At 41.7% G+C, this 23,802-nt stretch overlaps 1 protein-coding gene across 1 annotated transcript in view; it reads left to right on the plus strand.

The window, feature by feature from the left end:
* Positions 1-2,156: 2,156 nt before the first annotated feature.
* Syn (synapsin) overlaps positions 2,157-23,802 on the plus strand; it is a 713,980-nt gene continuing 692,334 nt past the window's right edge. Inside the window, exon 1 of the mRNA XM_067140976.2 lies at positions 2,157-2,356. Within this exon, the coding sequence (XP_066997077.1) occupies positions 2,164-2,356 (193 nt within the window). The 5' untranslated portion in view covers positions 2,157-2,163. The remainder of the gene's footprint in view (positions 2,357-23,802) is intronic.

The raw sequence follows: 23,802 nt of genomic DNA on the forward strand, positions 1-23,802 counted from the left end.
ACAACTAGACAACCATCTTCTATATAACACTAATCAAAGGGAATAATCGACGTATCCGACACATCTTAAAATGGAGGTATCGGCCAAAGGAAGGCAAGGTCCCGTCATCGTGACGTAATAACTTCACGTACGTGAGGTTAGGCTAGCCCACGTAGGTAAGGTTTACCTTTAACGTCACTGTGATGTCACTGACTAGGGGTCAATGACCTTGCTTCCATCAAAAAATGCTGAATCAATCAATCAATCAATCAATCAATCAATCAATCAATCAATCAATCAATCAATCAATCACTACTGATCTGCATTTAGGGCTGTCGCCCAGGTGGTAGATCCCCTATTCGATGTGTCCTAGCTTTTCCTTAAATGATTTCAAAGAAATTGGAAATTTCTTGAAAATCTGCCTTGGTAAGTTATTCTAGTCCCTAACTCCGCTTCCCATAAACGAATATTTGCCCCAATTTGTCCTCTTGAATTCATTCTTCATATTGTGATCTTTCCTACTTTCAAAGATGTCTTTCAAACGTATTCGTCTACTTATGTCATTCCACGCCATCTCTCCGCTGACAACCCGGAACATACCACTTAGTCGAGCAGCTCGCAGCACGTCCGGTGTGTCTCATTTTTATGAAGGGTGTTGCTTATCGGGTCAGTCGTGTTGTTATAGCACTCCGTGGCACAGTGAGGAAATCAGTGGTAAACTACCTCACTCATACTCTTGTCTAGTACGCCTCATTTTGGCTCCGCTATCGGTTGTTGCGGTTTCCCCGTAACTACATGACCTTTGACGGTGCTGTTTGAGGATCCAACCAGCCTCTGGGCTGATGACTTAACAGATATTATTATTATTATTATTATTATTATTATTATTATTATTATTATTATTATTATTATTATTATTATTATAAAATGGCACTAAAAATACTTACGTTATGATCATCAGAGAAGCAAGGATGTTTGAGAGAAACCGTTCCTGCGGAATTATTATCAGTGCTGTTAAAACACTGAAATGCCGTATGTATTGGGACGGGAATACATCGTGTACATTTATTCACAATGAAATTACTGTTTATTATCGCTCTCATGCATTAGGAAAAGCCTGTATAGCCAAAGTATTTAATCATATAAACATCATAATTAGTTCCGAGAAAATGCCAATCGACTAAGAGCGACTTGTGAGCATCTTGAGTGCTCGTGACGTCACAAGTCACACATCCTGGCAGAAGAATTCGTGCGACGTTGCCCTGCTTTTCTCTTCTCCATGCTCAGGGTTGGCCAAAACGTAGGCTATGAAGTGACCTGATTCCCTTCTCATACGAAATTCTAACGATCGTGTGTGTACATCACTACATTTCTCTGAGAATCCCGCTCCCAGAATCGGGACACTTCAATTAATCGGATATTAGTTTTTGGGGCGGTAGAAAGGGATACAACTGGAAAAGTTTCTTTCTGACCAGTTAGTAGAAAGCAGGATACTTTCTCTCCTTCCAGCAGGCCTACCTTGAAATAATTTTATAGTTTTGCGACGAAAGGAAATGCAGAATATATCAGAGGGAAACCGAAAAGCAATACGGGCCCTACAAATATTGTGTAACAATCTGAATTTGTTTTCATCATGTAGGGATTTTATTTTGTCTTTTTGGTCAGATATCTCTTCCTGATTCAGGAAGGAGGCCGAAAGTCAAATTTGACGTGATAAAATAGCCTCTCTTTCATCTATACATTTTAGGTATTAATTTCTTCTTTCATATGGAGATCCCCCGGCTGGGATTATGAGTAACTTTATCTTCGATGATCTCTGATTTTTAGTGTGCAGTAGATTCGAACAATATGTGGAGTGATCTGCTGTTAGTATAACACCTGTTCCATTTTACACTGATGTCTGGAAATTAGCATATTTCAACACGTTCCTGAATCACATGATTTTTGTTCCAGTAGCGAATCTTAGGTCCAAATGTAGTAGAGAAGGGAACTAAGATCCAATGGATATGTACAGAGCAGCGTTCTGACACTGAAGTCAGGTCGGTAACAATAATATTCTTTCTTTCCAGGTTTTCCTCCGGGGACTTGTCCTCGGAGTTTGACGAACCTCCAAGTGATGCTCCAAGCCTGCCGACCACCCATGAGGGTCAGGTATTCTCGCAACCGCCACCTCCAAGTAGTGGGATGCAGCAACAACCGATGGCCCCTAGTGGTCCGCCTCCACAGTCTCAGAGTGGCGGCGACCTGTCTCTCAACCTGCGGCCTGGCTCCAGAACCACGAGTGCGCCGTCGTCTCCCGCCAAGACAAGGGAGTCGCTTCTGCAGCGCGTACAGTCACTGACAGGCGTGGCGCGGGACCAAGGAGCCTCTATTCTCGGTGAGTAGCGACTGATTTTCAGTATGACTCAGTATTTCTTTATCGGTTACTTTCTCCAGAATTGATTTCTCTTTGATAAAAGGGGTCAGATATACCAACCACGATACTTTTGTAATATTATTCTACAGAATATTGTAAATTCGCACATAGCTAGTATTTCTACTACGTTGGGAGAAGATGATTGTACGAATCTTCATACGAACTACAGTAATGCCAGATTTTAGGCAATATAACCTACAGAGTTACTCAGCTAAGATCAAGAGACGTCAAAATAGTGGCTAAAAACCACACATAAGATGTAGCTCAGTATGTCTCTGTTTCGTTCAAATCATGTGGTCAGTCTTAAGAATGTTGACATACTCCATAGGACAGAATGTGAATGCCTGGTACTCATTTTTGGTGTAGACTGAGCGAAATTCTATACTATGTGCCGCTCCAGAATTGGAAATCCCGTTTCTACAACCTGTGACAATAAAGTTCGGTGAATGAAGTCAGAACGGTCGATTCAGCAACAATGGCGACACACAACGCTGCACCTGCGGAGCAGCAGGTTTCGACCACCTGCTCCCAACGTTGTTCAGTTGAGCATCGTGTGTGTGCCGCGTAAGAACTGTTTGACACAGTGCCTGCTTAGTGCGTTGGTTCTGAACTGCGAACAGGAACATGAACGACCAAAAGATAAATGTACAGTTTTGTTTTAAGCTTGGCAAGACACCGAAAGAAACGCATGCGATGCTGGTACGTGTTTATGAAGATCAAGCACTGTCCTTGACGTGTGTGTACGAGTCGTTCACCCGTTTTCGAGGAGGCCGGGAAAGTGTTTTTGATAACCCCCCATAGCGGAAGACCGGCGACCTCCATCAGTGACGAAAACATTGAGAAGGTGAGGACATTAATCACGAACGATCGGCAATTAACTGTGCGCTTGATCGCGGTTGAACTGCAGATTAACCGTGAATCGGTGCGACAAATCGTTACCCAGAAGTTAGGGAAGAGGAAAACGTGTTCTCGTCTTGTGCCACATCACTTGACTGACGATCAGAAGCAGGCACCTTTAGAGGCTTCAAGGATTTTCTCGAAACGGTGGATGCGACACCAAATTTCTTGAACTATATTGTCACTGAGGATTAAACCTGGTGTCTCAGGTATGACCCTGAAACGAAACGGCAAAGCATCGAATGGCGTTCTCCGGGATCCCCTCGTCGGAAAAAGGTCAGAGCCGGAAAGTCACGCATCAAACTCGCTTCGAAAGGAAAGAGATTCGACGATATTCCTGACATCCAGCGAAACGTGACGAGGCTTTCAACACCATCCCAAAGGAAGCCTTCTTGCAAAGTTTCCAGGACATTTATCGCCGATCTCAGCAGTGCATAGTTATGGGAGAGGACTATTTCGAAGGACAGTATGGTCACTGTCGTGCATTGTTCATCTATGTTGATAGTACAGGACTATTCACCGAACTTTATTGTCACAGGTTGTAAAATTTTCCATCACTCTGAAGGTGCATTGAACCGTTCTTCCGGGTGAACCGAGCACTCCTTTACCGCTACACCTAGCAAACTCCCGGAGTCTGTCCACCAGCTTGACAGAACAGAGAATCGAGTAAGATGATGCAAAATCAAAGACCACGGGGAAGGCCAAGGAAAGTTTGTAGTCTACTGTTCACTATACTGTCACAATTGTACGTAAAATGACGTTAGGATTTTAAAACAGTACCATGTGTTGCGTAACCCGTACACAATATCAGTATAAATTTTTAAACTGCCCAGCTTCGCTGATTAGGAGAAACCTTCGGGGATGCTCATTTAAGCGGCTATAGCTGTAACTCTCTACTTAATTCGATCTGCCCGAGGCAGGCATCTCTAATTTTCCTCTCGGGAAACCTTTTATCAACATTGGTGTATGAAATTGTCCATTTAATCACTTTATGATCACAATCTTCTCAAAAATTAAGCAAATGAGGATTACGGAACCGTTCTCATTTAATAACGAACACTTGCCTTCAGGAAAGGTTCTGATCGACAAGAAACCATTAGAAATCGAGGAATCGACGTTGTGCACTATAACTCGGCACAGGAACAGATTACGAGAAAATAAAGAACGATATCAAACCTCAACAAACCCGAATATTTTTGGGGGCGGAAGGGGGAATAAACTCAAATTATACCGCCAGTAATCAGTAATGTGCCAAACTTCCCTCATCAGGATGACATGCGGCGATACGGTTACCTCTTGACTAATTCGAAATCTTTAGTGAATTGCCCCTGTATCCCTTGCTGAAAATGAAATGATCAAAGGAAGAGTTTCTAACCTGCAAAGTACTAGCTAATTATCAATACCATCTCTCGGAAAAATCTGTGTGATAACTAAGAAACTTTAGTACGCAGTACTGTATGTGTACGTTAATCAATCTGCAAGTGAGTGCGTTCAGGCAAGTGAATGGTGCTTTGTCGTTACCGTGGAATTACCAACAAGGAAAATACCACGTGACGTTATGATGCTGGTAGATCACTACCGCTGCCTTCAGAGGTATACATCGCATTTACGTGCGGGTGTTATGTCCTTTTACGTAAGTATGTACAGTGCCGCTGTGTTAGTCGAGTAAGGAGTAGACACACATTTTATTCACATTGTAATGCGTAATGGAGGATAATGAAGAGTCGCAGTGTTATGTGGGAAGCTACAGTTTGAATACCAATGATATCTAGATCACATGCACAATCATTGCAACGCTGACTTTTCAACTCGCTATTGCAAGTCTGAAAAATTATATCTTTGTATAAGAAACAAAGAAGCAAGCAAGCAAGCAAACAAACAAACAAACAAACCCTTGGCTCATATAACTCACTTTCGTTTGTACCCGTTTTTTGCACGCGAATTTGCAGTGGATTACATATTTCCTTCAGAAATTTATTCGAAGTGACATGGCTCTATTCACACGTTTAACGCGACATGTAAAAATGATATTTTCATACGAAAGGGCGTGGCAGTAATGAAATATGATGAATCTGAACAAAGTCGAGAGAGAATGATAACGATTTCCAAATTTATTGCACGCTACCGTTCCTGGTCCGATTTTGTGCGAAATTTACCGTGGTTGTCAGGTTGCATATTGTTTCCCTGATTATTGGCGTGGCGCTCTGACATTGACGATACTTCCTTTAATATCTGTCCTCAACCGGGCGAGTTGGCCGTGCGCGTAGAGGCGCGCGGCTGTGAGCTTGCATCCGGGAGATAGTAGGTTCGAATCCCACTATCGGCAGCCCTGAAGATGTTTTTCCGTGGTTTCCCATTTTCACACCAGGCAAATGCTGGGGCCGTACCTCAATTAAGGCCACGGCCGCTTCCTTCCAACTCCTAGGCCTTTCCTATCCCCTCGTCGCCATAAGACCTATCTGTGTCGGTGCGACGTAAAGTCCCTAGCAACAACAATATCTGTCCTATCGGAAAGAGTAAAATGGCTCTTTAGTTTTTCCCGTTGCCCACACTTGAATAGACTGAAAGTTTATAGGAAGTCCAGAAGAGTTCTTTCAATTTTCTGTTACGTAAAATCTGTAGACTATATGTGGAACGCCTCTTCGTTTTCAATATTTTTTTAGGTACTTAATTTCGCTTACTGTACAAATGACGGAATAAATTACTATTTTCTGCAGGTTTCGTCCTTCGCAGCCAGTGACGGGCACCCTTGCAGACCTACAATTATTTGAAGGATCCATAGCGGGAGAAAATCAGAGTATGATATAGCATCAAATAAAAGTGTATTCAAGAGGTGTGTAAATAGTCTCTTAAACATAAGTTGATGTGAATGGATTATACCGCCATCTTGACCCACGACGACTTGGCTATGAACATGGACATTCTCTTGGTTTTCGATTTGGACAGTTTTTATTAGTAGGCTGTGTACCTGATCTTGTTATATTTTGTTATATTTGTTATATTTTATTATGAAAGTTTACGTTTGTTAAATAGTCTGTTGACAGTGCAAGTGAAATTTGCTCAGTGTAGCTGTATCTTGTGCTTCGTGAATAAATAAATAAATAAATAAAATCAATCAAAGACATTAATGTTGACAATGGGGCTGCAGTAAGAATTGATGGTAGAATGAGTTCTTGGTTCAGGGTACTTAGAGGTTTTAGACAAGACTATAGTCGTTCACCATTGTTGTTCATAGTTTATGAGGATCAGTGGCGAGATGATGTGCAAAGACATTAGTAGACGAATAAGCTTGAGTTGAGCTTTTGAAGGTAGGAAATGTAATATAAAGGTGAAATTAAAGAGGGAAAATCATTTATAGGAAGAGGAATTAGGGACTGGAATAATGTATCGATAACATGTCCAAGTTCTCTTTGGAATCGTTTAAGAAAATACTAGGTAAACAGTTGGTAGGGAATCTGTAATCTCTTCGACAGCTCTCAATTGAGATCAGCAGCGACTGATTGATGGACTGATAATATTATAGAGAAATAAATGTTATTAGCTTAACAATTTCGACACCAAAACTTTATTCAATTAAAGAATACCTCATACATGTGATCTTGAAGTAACAGAGAACATGCCATGTGAATGGTGGATAACCGAAAATAAACATTCACTAACAAAGGAATTCGGACCTTTAAATTAAAATTAATCGATTATCACGTGGAACGTACGTCGTATTGGGCATTATTTTCAAAATAATCTTATCGTTGCATAGAATAATACTGTATGTGTAAAAATAATGATTATATAATTACTGTAAATTATTTTGCTTTTGCGGGAAGTAGCAACATTACGGGGACCGATATTCAGGATAATCGAAAATGAGTCCACGTACCATATTTTTCAAATCTTCAATAGCTTACGGCAAAAACAAAGAAACTATGTTAAGAAACAAAAGGGAAATTTTGTTATGGAGTGAAAATTAACTCTTCCAGTATGCTATGCAAGTGAGAAGATCCAGGGTGTGTAGGGATTGGTGGCGGTAAAATGAGTTGCGCGGTCTTATCACAAATGACCAATTGTTCTTGGTTATTACAGCTAGGTCCTTTAACTAATCTGATCCCTATGACTATCGCTCCCTTTGTTCAGTGCCAGCACCTGAACTATCTTCATTTTTGTCTAAAACTAAAACTTACTACAAATTCAGTCTTCAACAAGCTATGTGTGGCTAGAAAATATTACTCGCTCCGTATGCTGTAATACCTAAATAATAAGGAGGAATAAATTACTCAGTTATCAATCATATATCAAAAGCAGGAGTTAAAGAAGTAATATGAATATATAAATAAATAAATGTTAACATACAATCTGCGACACGACCCTTCTTGCTTGTTGACTTTTCGATGTATACCTTAATATATTCGTATTGCACTATCCAGGGATCAAAATATTCGACCATAGCGATACAAATTTCCGTTGCTTCCCTGTGTTGAAGTCAATCATGAGGCCATGAACCTCGATATCTCGAATCACTTCGGGAGTGAAATATTTTTCGAGTTATCGAAATTTCGATATACAGAGAATACCGTTTTTGAGCATGTATAGCACATAATTAAATCTTATGTATCTACGGGCTTATACTGAATACATTATTCTTAATAGTATTAAAAATGTACATACAAACTCTATTTTACGACATCACTTTAATTATAACCCTTATTATAGTAAGTGTTTAGAAAACAGGATACTGTACATACAGTACTGAAACAAGAAATATACCTCCGTTAACACCTTTGGAAAAAACCCGCTAGTCTCTCCGATTTCTTCCTTTTTACCTTCTTTCCTTCCACACGCTTTTCAACAACATTTATTGCTGTGAAAACACTGTCATTTACATTCAACTGACTTTGTATGTAGAAGTGAAGAATAGCCACTCCACTTAACGCCTGGTCTGCTGACGATAGAGGAGAAGGCAGCTCCAATTCTTCTTCTTCTTCTTCTTCTTATTCTTCGGCAGCAGCGTTGACGGTATCTATAGGAGGCTCGGCCACTATAACGTCAGAGTTCACATTTATGTAAGCCTCAAAATCAGCTTCGCAGTTAACAGGCTGCTGATACACCACCCATTGTTCAGGAATAGGAGTGACTTCCCCCTCCTCGTGTTCTGAAGCTCCTGAGTCACATTTCAAAAATTCTGCTTTGCGGAAGCAGCCTGCACTTGTTTCCTCCTTCACATCAGCCTCTGATTTACTCAGCATTGTTATCGCTTGTAGTAGATTAATGCCCGTTAATGACTCCTCAGATTCAATTCCTCTCAGAATTCTTTGAACAGCCCTCTTGCTATTGAAATGCTTCAAGTGTTTAATCGCACCTTGGTCCATGGGTTGTAGTTTCGATGTTAAGTTCGGTGGCAAGAAGACAACGCGCACTAACTTTAACTCCTGAACGAGCACTTTGGGATGAGCAGGGCAGTTGTCTACCAAAAGGAGGATTTTCCTACCTTCACCCTGAAGCTTCTCGTCAATACCGCGCAGCCGAGTTTCGTAAATGGAGCTTGTCATTCGTGACTTCGTGGGTTGCTTTCGTACGTAGCCGGTAATTAATTCACACCCGAAAAACAGCGAGGCTTCGCCGATTTTCCGATCACTACAAGTTTTTGTTTTTCGGTTTCCGTCATATTAGTAGAGCCCCGTATGGATGCGGATATCCGCGATGTTAAGGTCTTGGCGGATACAAACTGAATGGCAGTGCGGATAATTTTGCTGATAATTTCTAAATAATGTTTATTAATTTTCAGTCGGGTATACTCTTATTTTTGCTTGCGGTTAGGCGACCCTTGACAGTGGTACGGGAGAAAGGTGATATATAAGGAGCCTTGAGACCATAAAGCCGTACATCTGACCTTAGCCTAACTGGCATGCCCGCAATTTATGGAAGGAAAGAACAAAAGTCAATACGTCGGCAGTTGTCGCAAGAGACAAACCCTTATAAACCTGTGATTGTGGGGGGTCTGTTGCCAGGTATCAGGCCTATTGTATTCTGTTAAAAGATATATCCGTGTCAGTACTTTGTGTGTACTGTAGTTAAATACTTACAATATCCGCGGATAATCATTCGCGGATGCGGATAATATTTTTTATATCTACGCATGGCTCTACATATTAGCTCCCAACATCACTGTAACCCTGTCCGACTCGTTGGCTGAATGTTCAGCGTACTAGCCTTCGGTTCAGAGGGTCCCACGTTCGATTCCCGGCCGGGTTGGTGATTTTAACCTTCATTGGTTAATTCTGATGGCCCGGGGGCTGGGTGTTTGTGCTGTCCCCAACATCCCTGCAACTCACACAACACACATAACACTATCCTCCACCACAATAACACGCAGTTACCTACACATGGCAGATGCCTCCCACCCTCACCGGAGGGTCTGCCTTACAAGGGCTGCACTCGGCTAGAAATAGCCACACGAAATTATTAATTATTATTACTGTAACCCTATCTCTACTTGTTAACTGCTCCTCACAAACCACAAGTGCCTTATTGCACAATTAATGTTATACAAAATTCGAGTTGCAGAGTATTTTTTTGCTTCAAGGGAGGAAATGTTTGCTTCGAGAAATCGAGACATTCGTGTAATCGAATTTCGAGTAATAGAGAAATAAATACACGTGAAGAATAGGACAAACGGCCGGGGAATTTGTTACTTCGAGATACTGACAATTCGAGTATCGAGGTTCATCCTTCGATCTTCACTAAAGATATACAAGGATAAGAACTTCAGAAGTCGACGAGAACTAAGTGCCGCATTGCTTCTTAGTTGGGCACAATATTCACTACCGACCAAGACAAGAACATGAAGCTTGCCGGTGTATAACAGCATTATGTACAAAAAAAATTTATTTTGTTTTCAGAGAATTAGCCCCGTGGTGTAGGGGTAGCGTGCCTGCCTCTCGTCCGGAGGTCCCGGCTTCGATTCCCGGCCAGGTCAGGGATTTTTCTCTCAACCTGAGGGCTGGTTCGAGGTCCACTCAGCCTACGTGATTAGAATTGAGGAGCTATCTGATGTTGAGATGGCGGCCCCGGTCTCGAAAGCCCAGAATAACGGCCGAGAGGATGTGTCGTGCTGATCACACGAGCCCTCGTAATATGCAGGCCTTCGGGCTGAGCAGCGGTCGCTGGGCACGCCAAGGCCCTTTCAGGGGCGTTAAATGCCGTGGGGTTTGGTTTCGTTGGTTTGGTTTGGTTCAGAAAATTAACGGTGGTGGGAAACTTCTTTGTTAATGCTGATCAATGCTGGGCGAAGCGGATAGGGTTGGGTTCGATTCCCCGTCAGGAAGTCGAAACATTTAAGAAACGAGATTTCCACTTCCAGAGGTGCACATGGCCCTGGGATTCACTCAGCGTGCACCAAAAATGAGTAACAGGTTAATTCGTGGGTTAAAGACGGCTGGGCATAGAGCTACTCACTTTACCCCACCAAATGCTGAGGTTACGGATAGTAGAAGCCTTTACGTTCCACCCCTCCCAGGGCCTTTGTAGCCTATACGGAAATTAAATTTTTACGTTATTGTTACACTCCCTCTGTATTAGACGTTATGAAAATAGATGGCATTTATTATATTGTATTCGCTCACGTGAGAACTCTTAACTGTCGTTTTGCCAGCGACAGTATTTACGCCCGACGGAAGATTAATGTGGTGCAGCTCAGTCGCAAACTCTAGCCAGCACAGGACTGCGACAGTCAAAATGAATCTCTCACTCATTATTGATTTCCTTAGTCGTCCTCTAATGTCTGCTGCTGAAGCGACCGTCAGATTTTCCCATGAACACTAAGACGTTAAACTCGGATTTGCAGCTTTAATAGCTTACCTTCTACGTTCACACATACAAATGATTAACGAATAGTTTCCTTGCATCTCTTACAGATATGAGAGAAAACTAACTGCATTTGAAACATTTGTATAATTTCTAGTTTCGCGGAAAATTTTTAAAAGTTTAGTAAAATTAACGTCCGCCTCTGTGGTGTATTGGTTAGCGTGATTAGCTGCCACCCCCGGAGGCCCGGGTTCGATTCCCGGCTCTGCCACGAAATTTGAAAAGTGGTATGAGGGCTGGAACGGGGTCCACTCAGCCTCGGGAGGTCAACTGAGTAGAGGTGGGTTCGATTCCCACCTCAGCCATCCTGGAAGTGGTTTTCCGTGGTTTCCCACTTCTCCTCCAGGCGAATGCCGGGATGGTACCTAACTTAAGGCCACGGCCGCTTCCTTCCCTCTTCCTTGCCTATCCCTTCCAATCTTCCCATCCCCACCAAGGCCCCTGTTTAGCATAGCAGGTGAGGCCGCCTGGGCGAGGTACTGGTCATACTCCCCAGTTGTATCCCCCGACCAAGAGTCTGAAGCTCCAGGACACTGCCCTTGAGGCGGTAGAGGTGGGATCCCTCGCTGAGTCCGAGGGAAAAACCGAACCTGGAGGGTAAACAGATGATGATGATGATGATGATAGTAAAATTAACAAGAAGTTATAAACTCTTTCAGTTTGTATCAGTCGTAATTTCAACAATGCATACTGACAATGAGAGCGTTATAAAGTATATTTTGGACTGCGTGACCAAAATTTCCCACAAATGGTAGTCATAATAAGGTCACACCTGTTAACCACAGATCATCGCCGTTCATTTATCTAAGAGAGAGATCAATTCGTACGTGTGTGACTGTTGTACGTCAAATAGTGTTTAGGAATGTTACTACAGGCTAATAGTACACTGCACTTCGAGACTTGAATTTAGGAACTCTTGTCATTATTTATCTGGTTTATTACAGCCAATACACCGAGTATTTACATATAAATCTCTGCTAAAAAACTGAAGATCAACCGAATCCATTCCAGACTTACCATCAGTAAACTTTCGTTAGAGAACTGAGCATAGAAATCACCTTCATCGACGATAATGGTCTTCAGTCAACTTCAATCAATGACTATTGATTTACATTTTGGGCTGTCGCCCAGGTGATTGATTCCCTATTAGATGTTTATCTAGTTTTTTAAATTATTTCAAAGAAGTTGTAAATTTATCAAACATCTCCCATATAAATTATTCCAATCCCCAATTTCCTCTTTTATAAATAAATATTTTCCTCAATTTGTACCTTTGATTTCCAACTTTCTCTTCATTTTATTACCTTTTCTACTTTTAAAAATTCCGCTCAGTTCGTTCGTGTGTGACTGTTGTACGTCAAAAAGTGTTTAGGAATGTTACTACAGGCTAATAGTACACTGCACTTCGGGACTTGAATTTAGGAACTCTTGTCATTATTTAGGGGCTGCCTGGCCGAGGCGGTTCACCCGGAAGGACGTGGGTTCGAATCCCCGTCAGGAAGTCGTAAAATTTAAGAAACGAGATTTCCACTTCCGGAGGTGCATATGGCCCTAAGGTCCACTCAGCCTACACCAAAAATGAGTACCAGGTTAATTCCTGGGGGCAAAGGCGGCCAGGCGTAAAGCTAACCACTCTACCCCCATCACGTACCCAGGTTAACAATGGTGGAAGCCTTTACCTTCCAGTCTTCCAAGGGCCTTCATGGCCTGTACGGAGGTGGCTTTGCTTTGCTTTTTTGTCATTATTTATCTGATTTATTACTACAAGTATTCATAGAACAAATTATCACATCACAATACAAAGAATACATAGGTGTATTAAAAGTCGTAGTTTATTTGTTGAAATTCTGTATGTAGACCACTATCTCAGGCGTTGAATGGATAAAAATCCTCAAATACCCCACAGTAATCTCTCACTGGATACTCAGTCACTATATTCGTTGTGGACTGTCGCTCAGTGCCACAATCAGAATGAGGAGAAGGCAGCTTATTGTACTTATGCAGCGATTCAGTACATACACAAGGATTGATCCAAATTCTGTTAAGCTTGGATCAAGTGTCTTTAGGCACATCAGTGCCTGGTTCCTTCATGTAAATATGTCGTGTCACAAGCGTTATCATCCATTAGTGTAAAGCCCTCGCCCACAGTGGCAGCAAATCCTGTAACTACAGGTGTTAGTTTTCTGTATACCAGACCAGTCATGTCATCCTGGATAGGAATTAGAAAAGTGCGTCGACCAAACATGATTCCTGCACCAAAACATGAAGGAACCCCTTGCTTCTGGTGGCACTCCTTAATGGGGCCTCGTTCCATTTCCCATCGGATCGACTTCAGACTCTGATGCTCCTGTTGTATGGATGCAGGCTTATTGTGACCTCATCAGAAGGCTGGGAGTTGCTCCCCTCACACGAACTCCCCGACTGTGCTGTATAAGAGGAGCTTTTAGCAAAGGCCTCCTTGGCATCAGTCCTCCGCCGTGCATCCGACCTCGCACTGTTTTATCTGACACATTCATTCCAGCGGCTCTTCGAAGATCCTGGAGGAACGAGGTGACAGCAGCAGTGAGCCTAAGACGGGCTGAAAGCAACAAATATCGATCACCACTGCGAGTTGTTTTGCATGGACATCGCGTCCGTTGTTGACTACGGACCGGCTGTGTCTCCCTAAACTTTTTCCAAAGTCTGGAGACGGCACATTGACTTCTACAGGAGCGACGATGTCCACTTGTTGCCATCTTCTTGCAACAATGTGGCAATTCAAAAGCTGCCAGTAGCAGAAAAGGTTATTCTTCTTTACCTCGGTCCTACATGTGCTGTCTGTACACCCCGATCTTCCAGGTGGTGTTGTTAAACTGATCGACACAATAAATTCCTCCTTTCGGACAAATATCAAACCTAATCTGGGTTAAGCATCATCATGTGTCTCGGAAAATTTCTTACAGTATATACTATAAACATCTTTAATATACCGTGACGTATACTGTTTGAAATCGTAATATGTAAAACATTTTTGATCTTTGTGCTCTGGAAGACGGGACTATTGGAGCCTGTAAGCAACCAGCAGTAACGAGTGTGCAGCCCAGGACTGGCCTGGAAAAATACGGCTGATATCAAATGTGACTTATTAAGTGAAATTTTCATATCAGTATCCCTACTTCTTGTTCTTAAAGTATAAATTGAGGAATATGGTTACAATATAAACTAGAGTCCCGCCTGTATCTGCGGTTCCGGGAGTATTTACCAGTGGAATGAAGTTCTGCAATCTAAGTTTAATGAACAAAGCACACTTCTGGAATATTTTTTTACTTTTTATTTTTACGATTTACTTTACGTCGCACCGGCACAGGTAGGCTTTATGGCGACGATGGTATACGGATGGGCTAAGAGTGGGAAGGAAGCGGTCGTGGCCTTAATTAAGTACATTCCTAGCATTTGTATGGCGTGAAAACCACGGAAAAACATCTTCAGGGCTACCGACAGTGGGGTTCGAACCTACTATCTCCCAGATGCAGTGCGCCCCTAACCGCACGGCCAACTCGCCCGGAAAATCTTTATATTGCTTGTCGTGATGCCCTGAATAATAAAATTTCATGAAATTAGTTACAACCTACGCTTGCAAGGCTGCTTGTGTGTGACTGTCAAATTTTAGGTGAGAAAAGGTAAGCGAGCAAGCTGGCATATTACTCCACCGTAAATCTTATGATCACAAGCCATTAGGCTTACAGTTTTACAAAGAATCATAAAAAACATTCCATGAGTGAAGTTCTTTTCTTTCTTTGCTAGTTGCTTTACGTCGCACCGACACAGATAGGTCTTATGGCGACGATGGGACAGGAAAGACCTAGGAATGGGAAGGAAGCGGACGTGGCCTTAATTAGGGTACAGCCGCAGCATTTGCCTGGTGTGAAAATGGGAAACCACAGAAAAATCGCTTTCAGGGTTGCCGACAGTGGGGTTCGAACCTACTATCTCCCGAATCCTGGATATCGGCCGCACTTAAGCGACTGCAACTATCGAGCTCGGTGAGTGAAATTCAAACCATGGAGTCTTGATAAGGAGCTAGTTTCATTAGAATACCCTCCTGTCATTTATCACCTTCACGTGAGTTAACATATATATTATGGAGGTGATTTTTCATTCCTTTAACTAATTTAATTCTTAAATAACTCTCTTCATCAATCCGAGATTTCCCGGTGTATGGCCATAGTTTATTTCTGTGAATCCTCAAGAAAGCCTTTCGACCTTCTTCGGGACTTAACCCGGGTGGGGGTAATAGTACATAAAACTGTGGAGTGTTCAGCTGAACACAAGCAGTAAAACTGAAAACTAAATAGAAAACATAATTAATATACGAAGATATCTTTCAGTAACTTTATTGGTTGGCTTTATTTTTACTCCTCTGGCAGGCAAATCCCAGTTGGATTTCTCCTCCTCGTGTATTTTCAGCCAATGTCATGAGTAGTCAAAATCTTGTCGTTTCTGCATTAGTTCAGAACAAAACTACGTAAGTTGTGATATATAACGAGATATCGGTAGGTCATTCAAAAGCTAGCATAATTCCCACCATCCGCCAAGACCCGTCTTCAGTTATAGACTTCATCGCCCTTAAGCAGTCGAATCGAACAGTGATGAATGAGAGAGAAAGACGTTCTGAGAACACGAATAAAAGTCATAAAAATGGCTTCAGCGTAACAACCCTCCTTCTAGCGATAGTAGATTATCCCCTTTAGAATGTTTCACGCTAACCTGGTAAACTCTCCCGTTCCAAATGTAATCCTTAAAACAAGTACGTCACCTTCTTACAAGCCTTCTTTCATTGCTTTTGAGCAATGAGAAAGAAGAGAATGCCCGCTTTCTGTATAAGAGTACAAAGAAAAGATTGTTTTCCACGAAAGTTCCTCCACTGACAGTGAACGTTTTCATGAGCCAGAAGAAATGATTTACGTCTCAGTGGACATAGAATAAAGTGAAAATATCACCGTTTCTTTGTGAGTGACGGGAACCCTAATTAGAGGATAAGATTCAAGAATCCTTATTTCCAGTTGAGCCATGAATTGTGTTCTTCCGAGAGTAACTAAATAATTTTAATGTGTGCAACTTAGTGAGAAGAGTAAAAATGTGGATGCCTTTAAAATTGTTACAAACGAGAACAATACATTTAGTACAAATTTCCACATCATTTGAGTTGAGTTTTTGTCTTGTTTAAGGAAAACTCTTCCGGGATATTCTGGAAAGTTTAGTAGTTTCTTAAAAATCTTTCCACGTGTTCTTTTGCAGAGGAAATTTAGGAGTTCAGAATCATCTAATATTATACTATTCAGTAAACGTTCTTTACTTGATAATATTAATGCTAACTTAAGCACCTATTAAATAAGTTCTTAAGCATCCTACCACTTTCAGCTCAAAATATTAATAGTTATTCTCGATAAAGGACAAATTATTTCCTTTAGGGAAGAAACATTTTTGCATTGTTACGGTATGTATAATATTTATAATTTCCATTATTTTCATTCATTTATAAACAAAGAGAATTTGAAATCTTTGTGAAACGTATAGTACTGCATGAATGTATGCACATCCTGCTTACAAAAACATGCAAAATACCTTGGGAAAATTGTGACACCTGTTGCACCGGGCTAATTGAAAATTCACAGCATGTTTCCAGTCATTTGACCGGGTCAGGAATGGAATGAAGCCCCTATCTAGTGGCGAGGATAGGAATTGTGCCGGCTGCCGAAGCCTGTCGCACTTTTCTGGAGCAATTATTAATGAATGACAGATGAAGTGAAATGATATTGGAGAGTGTTGCTGGAATGAAATATGACAGGGAAAATCAGAGTAGCTGGAGAAAAACCTGTCTCGCCTCCGCTTTGTCCAGCACAAAACTCAGATCGAGTGACCGGGATTTGAACCATGGAACCCAGCGGTGAGAGGCCGGTGTGCTGCCAACTGAGCCACGGAGACTCGCACCGAGCTAATTATTATTAACTAAATTAATTTATTTAAGTAATGGTCATATAAGAATGAATTCTTTAGATATCATATTAATATTCATTAATGAAACCGCATTCATAACGCACGATAATTGTCTCACTATGAGCGATCACTTCATGAAATTCTGTGTGTTAGGCGTCTTTTAAAACATAGATACGAGAAAATTACTGCTAGCATATTTAAGTAAATATGTATATAATTTGTTATTGTGTACGATTTCTGAACTGAAATTAAAATTCAGTTTACTATCTTTGCTTCTAAAATAGTGGGTTTTGTAAGACGTACAAATTCGTACCTTTATTTCTTATTTAGATGTATATTATGAACACCACAATTACGGCCTTTGCTCACAGAAAAGTGCGCGAAAAGTTTTCTGAATGTCTGTTGCCAACATGACGACTTTAAGTTAAGTTGAATTTAAAATTTGACATTACTGGTAACGTTGCTGATGCCCCACGGTCAGGAAGGCCAAACTGTACAGTGACGGGAGAGAACACCGAAATTGTTGAACAAGCTATTATGAAGAGTTCAAAGAAATCAACGCGAAAAATACTGGCTGATTTGCAAATACCGAGAGAAACTTTACACTTCAAACCATTCCATCCACATCTTGAGGGCGAAAGATGGAAAAGGGTGAAAGTGCCGAAATATGAAACATTGTTTCTTGTAATAAGGAGATGTATTAGCCATGTCGCGTATGGTAGTAACTTGTGCGTGTGCAAGTAGAGCCACAGTCCAATGTGCCCATTTGAGTTTGATGGGGAAGAGTGAATGTGCCAGCGTCTCGCGTTGCAATTCTTCTGTTCTCTCCATTGTATCATTGTGCTATCACTCATGTATTTTCTAATTTCTGAGTCACTTAATTAAAAAGAAATTTATAGAAGCTAAATATTGTTATTTAATTGAATAAAATATATTGGATGTAATATACTTGCACTTCAAAGGCCGTAGGTAATCATTAATTCCCGGTCTCCTTTGGCAGAGAAGGGTGAATGTGCCACTGTGCTCGGGAGCGCTATTATTGGCGTTTACTTGAAAACATGTTTCTAGCACTTTCACCGTTCTCCACCTTTGGTACTCAATTGTTGCATGCTCTGCATTAGAATGATAGGGAAAAACAACTGGAATTTTACGAATTATTTGCTGTTCGTCGTGATGCTGATGTAAATTTCTCTAAATCAGTAATGAAGTACAGTATGTTTCAAATTGAGTGGCCGTGAGAAGAGACGTAACTGTTTGCGCTGGGTGGAAGAAAACCCTTCACGAGATTGTCTAAAAGTAACTTAATTCGCCTGGACTCCAGGTTTGGGGTGGAATCAGAGGGACTGGTCTGAATGGACCATACTTCTTCACAAGAACTGTAACGGCAGAGACCTATCTTATGTTACGGCGTAATGCCATGACATAGCTTGCATACAACCCATATACCGCTATGTCCCACTCATATGGCTACAAGACGGTGCCCCACCGCACTGCGCTATATCCTTTCACATTTGTTCAAAATGAACTACTACTACTAAATGGTTTTCATTCTTCCCCTGAAGGAGGTGGGCCTCTTTACCACAAATCTCTCTCACTCTGCCTCTTACTAACTACTGTCTTCTGTCCTCTGACCCACAAGTAAAAATAAGGAAGAATGGAAATTAAAGGCTAAAATATAAGGGTATCATCATCATCATCATCATCATCATCATCATCATCATCTGTTTACCCTCCAGGTTCGGTTTTTCCCTCGGACTTAGCGAGGGATCCCACCTCTACCGCCTCAAGGGCAGTGTCCTGGAGCTTCAGACTCTTGGTCGGGGGATACAACTGGGGAGTATGACCAGTACCTCGCCCAGGCGGCCTCACCTACTATGCTGAACAGGGGCCTTGTGGAGGGATGGGAAGATTGGAAGGGATAGGCAAGGAAGAGGGAAGGAAGCGGCCGTGGCCTTAAGTTAGGTACCATCCCGGCATTCGCCTGGAGGAGAAGTGGGAAACCACGGAAAACCACTTCCAGGATGGCTGAGGTGGGAATCGAACCCACCTCTACTCAGTTGACCTCCCGAGGCTGAGTGGACCCCGTTCCAGCCCTCGTACCACTTTTCAAATTTCGTGGCAGAGCCGGGAATCGAACCCGGACCTTCGGGGGTGGCAGCTAATCACGCTAACCACTACACCACAGAGGCGGCTTAAGGGTATCATAAATTTTACATAATGTTGATTGATGTTGGTCTGACAACTTGAAACGGTGGGCTTATGCATGAAGGTTAGTACGGTATATGTCCGACTCGTTGGCTGAATGGTCAGCGTACTGGCCTTCGGTTCAGAGGGTCCCAGGTTCGATTCCCGGCTGGGTCGGGGATTTTAACCTTAATTGGTTAATTCCAATGGCACGGGGGCTGGGTGTATGTGCTGTCTTCATCATCAGTTCATCCTCATCACGACGCGCAGGTCACCTACGGGTGTCGAATAGAAAGACCTGCACCTGGCGAGCCGAACTTATCTTCGGACACTCCCGGCACTAAAAGCCATACGCCATTTCATTTTAGTACGGTATATGAATACAATAATTGCCCAGGGCCATGAAAGGAAATAATAATGAATAAGAGAAGGGATACGGACAATAGTATAATAATAGTCATACAACTTACGTAAATCAGGAAAGAATTCCCAGAAAATATTTGCAAAGCTGAACAAAATGTTAATCATGCATGGCTCCGGAATATAGATACACGACGCTTATGCACTTACTTGTGGTATAGGACACTACAGTAGTTGAAGCTCAGAATAAGGAACAATCTTGTGGAAAGTATATTATTTTCTTACAAGAAGGTCGTGAGGGGAAAATTCACTTCACAAAGCGTAGTCAGAACAAAATTAACAAGTATGCAATACATTCCTTTCACTAAGAGTTCAATACTCGGCTCTCGACTAAAAAAAAATTCCCGTCAGAATGGCCCCAGGGAAAAGATAAAAGTAGGGCCTAGAATAAAAGCCATGGAGATGCAAAATAAGATAAATTTTCCATATTGTTGGGAAAATTCTGAGATAAAGAAGGAGAAAATGATAAATGTAACCTAAAATGAAAACATTACATACAATGCAAAGTGTCCGCCTCTGTGGTGTAGTGGTTAGCTTGATTAGCTGCCACCCAGGAGGCCCGGGTTCGATTCTCGTCTCTGTCAAGAAATTTGAAATGTGGTATGAGGGCTAGAACGGAGTCATCTCAGCCTCCGAAGGACAACTGATTAGAGGAGAATTCGATTCCCACCTCAGCCATTCTGGAAGTGGTTTTCCGTAGTTTCGCACTTCTCCTCCAGGCAAATGCTGTGATGGTACTTAAGGCCACGGCTGCTTCCTTCCCTCACCCTCGTCTATCCTTTCAAATCTTCCTATCCAACCACAAAGCCCCTGTTCAGCATAGCAGGTGAGGCCGCCACGGTGATGTACTGGTCATTCTCCCCAGTTGTATCCCCCGACCCAAAGTCTCACGCTCCAGGACACTGCTCTTGAGGTAGCAGAGGTGGGATACCTCGCTGAGTCCGAGGAGTAAACGGATTAAGAAAGAAGGAAAGGTAATGCGAAATACAACAATACACACAGAGACATACACACCGCGCACGCAGCGTAGACAGTTTGGAGGCAAAATAATCAGTGCGAAGAGCCACGAGAAATATTCTCCTTATGCCCACCATTTGGTCATAGTAGTCGCAATTCACATGGCGAGGGAAGTATTATGTGCAATAATTTACCACAACAAACACTTTTCCATCCATATCTCCAGACGAAACACTTATCTTTCGTAGAAATATCTAATGTTTCTCTGGTACGTAAGTGAACGTGTAAAATCCCACTACGATATACCTACAGTACTTATTACAGACCCAGCCCAAATGCGATACCAGCATGGCCACAAATATAATAACCTCAAAAGCATAAAATCGTTTGTCGCTGATGGAAAGCACATTCACGCAGAACTCATATGAAACACGCCGCGTTATTGGTTACATGCACGGGAAATACAGCTGAAATAAAAAAAAGTAAACAAATATGCTGCATTGAAATAGCTGGCAGTTCAAAAGGAGAAAATACAGATGAGAACGAAGCGTAACTCCAAATAGACAGATAGTAGGCCTACATACCTAGGGAATGCAAGTCAGACACCCGATTTAATAAGCTTATAACGCATATTCCAACAAGGCTTCCGAAGAGAGGTCGAAGAAAACTAATAAGGGAAAAACATATTTACAGATAGCAATGTATCACACACACTACAAGTACTCCACATACATTTTATCTTGCCTTTATGCATGAAAGCACCATAGTCATAAGGGGAATGGGTCCTCCAAATCCCAACGATATGTAGAAAATTCCATGCTCCTCGTACGGTTGCAAACAAACCAGGTACCAGTCGCAAACATGAATCAGTTGCACAGAGCATTATCTTTTAATGTCCTTTTCCAATGCTGCACAACATTATATGTGCAATTTTACCAGTATGAGAGAGATAACCATCCCCTGAAGGTTGGAGTGACAGATACCCATCCAAAAGATCAAATGAGAAACGTCTGAATCTATATGTATAAAATCCCGAATTTTGTCTGTCATTCACAGCGATTTTTAAGAAACAATAAGCTTCCAACAGCTGAAATTGGCACCAATGCTGACGAGGTGGCTCTGAACTCACCTAGCCCTACTACTTATATATATTTTCTTATAATTTTATTAAAATGTTAACCGAGATCGATAGCTGCAGTCGCTTAAGTGCGGCCAGTACCCAGTATTCGGGAAATAGTAGGTTCAAACCCCACTGTCGGCAGCCCTGAATATGGTTTTCCGTGGTTTCCCATTTTCACACCAGGCAAATGCTGGGGCTGTACACTAATCAAGGCCACGGCCGCTTCCTTCCTACTCCTAGCCCTGCCCTGTCCCATCGTCGCCACAAGACCTATTTGTGTCGGTCCGCCGTAAAGCAGCTAGCAAGAAAAATTAGAATGTTAAGTACATAAAACGCAGAAATTTCTCTTCTTTTCCTTGTAAGTAATTATCTTTTACGCGTAGCAATTATTCTGGAACTCACTTATAACTTCAAGACTTTTATACAGAACTGATCATGCTGTAGGACTGGCGTCCTGAAGAGACTCACACTGAGATAATATGATATTAAATCAGCATCTCAGTCCACGTATCGGACTTGATCTAAAAAAGAAATGGTTCTCAGATGGATGTCGTTGTATGATAACTATATTCCTCAATAAGATCCCGACATATGGAAAATTAAACACAATTTTAATAATTTCAGGAGCTACTGAAACCAATATGATGCAGGTTTCGATTCGTGTACGGGTAGAGGAATTTATAATCGGGGATATTACAAGCCTATTCAATAAACCAAGAGGAAGCGATCTCCGGTGCTTTATATGCCGTTATTTGTGAGCATAAACTATAAGACCTAAAGTTGTATGTAGACTCCCCTGCACAAGACGTGAGCTTCAACTTGGAAATCTGATATGCAGTGACAGAGAAGTTAGCAACGATATTATTGTGTTCTCTTGATTAAATCAGCTGTCACAATTAGGATATTTAGGTTTTCAATAATTATAATATTTTGCTCGCCAGAGTTAAATCACATATACCTCTGCAGTTAGTCTGAAAGATTAACATTAAAAGAAACAATCAATTAATATAGCAGCTGTTAGCATAAACTACTGTAATAGAACACATAATTAAATATTACTTGCTTTTTCTTGAGCCGAAAACCTTGAAGTACTATGCAAGACTTACGCAAAGTCGTAGAAAATCTTTGGAATTATTTTAAATAAAAACGATTTTGTTGTAAATTTATCGTAGGCACATAGCTCAATGATATACGTCCTTTAAAATACTTCAATAGAGCTTCATGAACATATACAGTAAATGTTTTGTAGGTTCCCAATACTAGGTAATGTAGGAAGAGGAAAGATGTTTCACTAGTTTGGTAAACGATTCTCGAGCATTTGATCTCGATACGGCGTAGCAAGTGTAATCCAAGCTCAGTCTAAACTTACAGTAAAATACACTATAGGTCAGCAAAATCAGAACAACCTTAAAGAAGTTTCATTATCACGTTTATTTTCACAGGATGCGTATGGTGGACAGTACTGCGTATGATTACCATTTCAGTGCCTTACACACTTATTTCTTCGTGACCTTCAGTAAATGGCGTGCCCTACGTTTAAAACCAGCACCTGCTTTCCGACCCCAGACGTTGAATCAATAATATTCGTACGGTGTCCTGTGATAGCCGACCAGGCTCTATTTACCAACATCTCGTAGGCTACTATTGCATCCACCGTTCGAACACATCCCAGACGTTTGCAGCGGGGGAAAAATCGTATGATCGTGCAGACCAGAGCAGTAATGGTACGTTTCTGTCATGGTACACTGCAGGGTGAGGTGAGCCGTCGTTCATTAATGTGGCCACAGGAATACCTATAAGTAATCAAATGACGACTGCTCCCAAAGTGGTATCATTGTAATTAACATACGTTATGGTGGTAATAAGAATGACTCACACGAGAGGTGACCTACTGTCGTATTCGAAGACAAACACAATAGAATGCCGCGTTTTGATTTTGTGTAACTGATGCAAATACACTCTATGAGATGTCTCTGAATCTATCGCCTGCGGATGC

Source organism: Anabrus simplex, chromosome 2 (genome assembly GCF_040414725.1).
Source record: "Anabrus simplex isolate iqAnaSimp1 chromosome 2, ASM4041472v1, whole genome shotgun sequence".
NCBI lineage: Eukaryota > Metazoa > Arthropoda > Insecta > Orthoptera > Tettigoniidae > Anabrus > Anabrus simplex.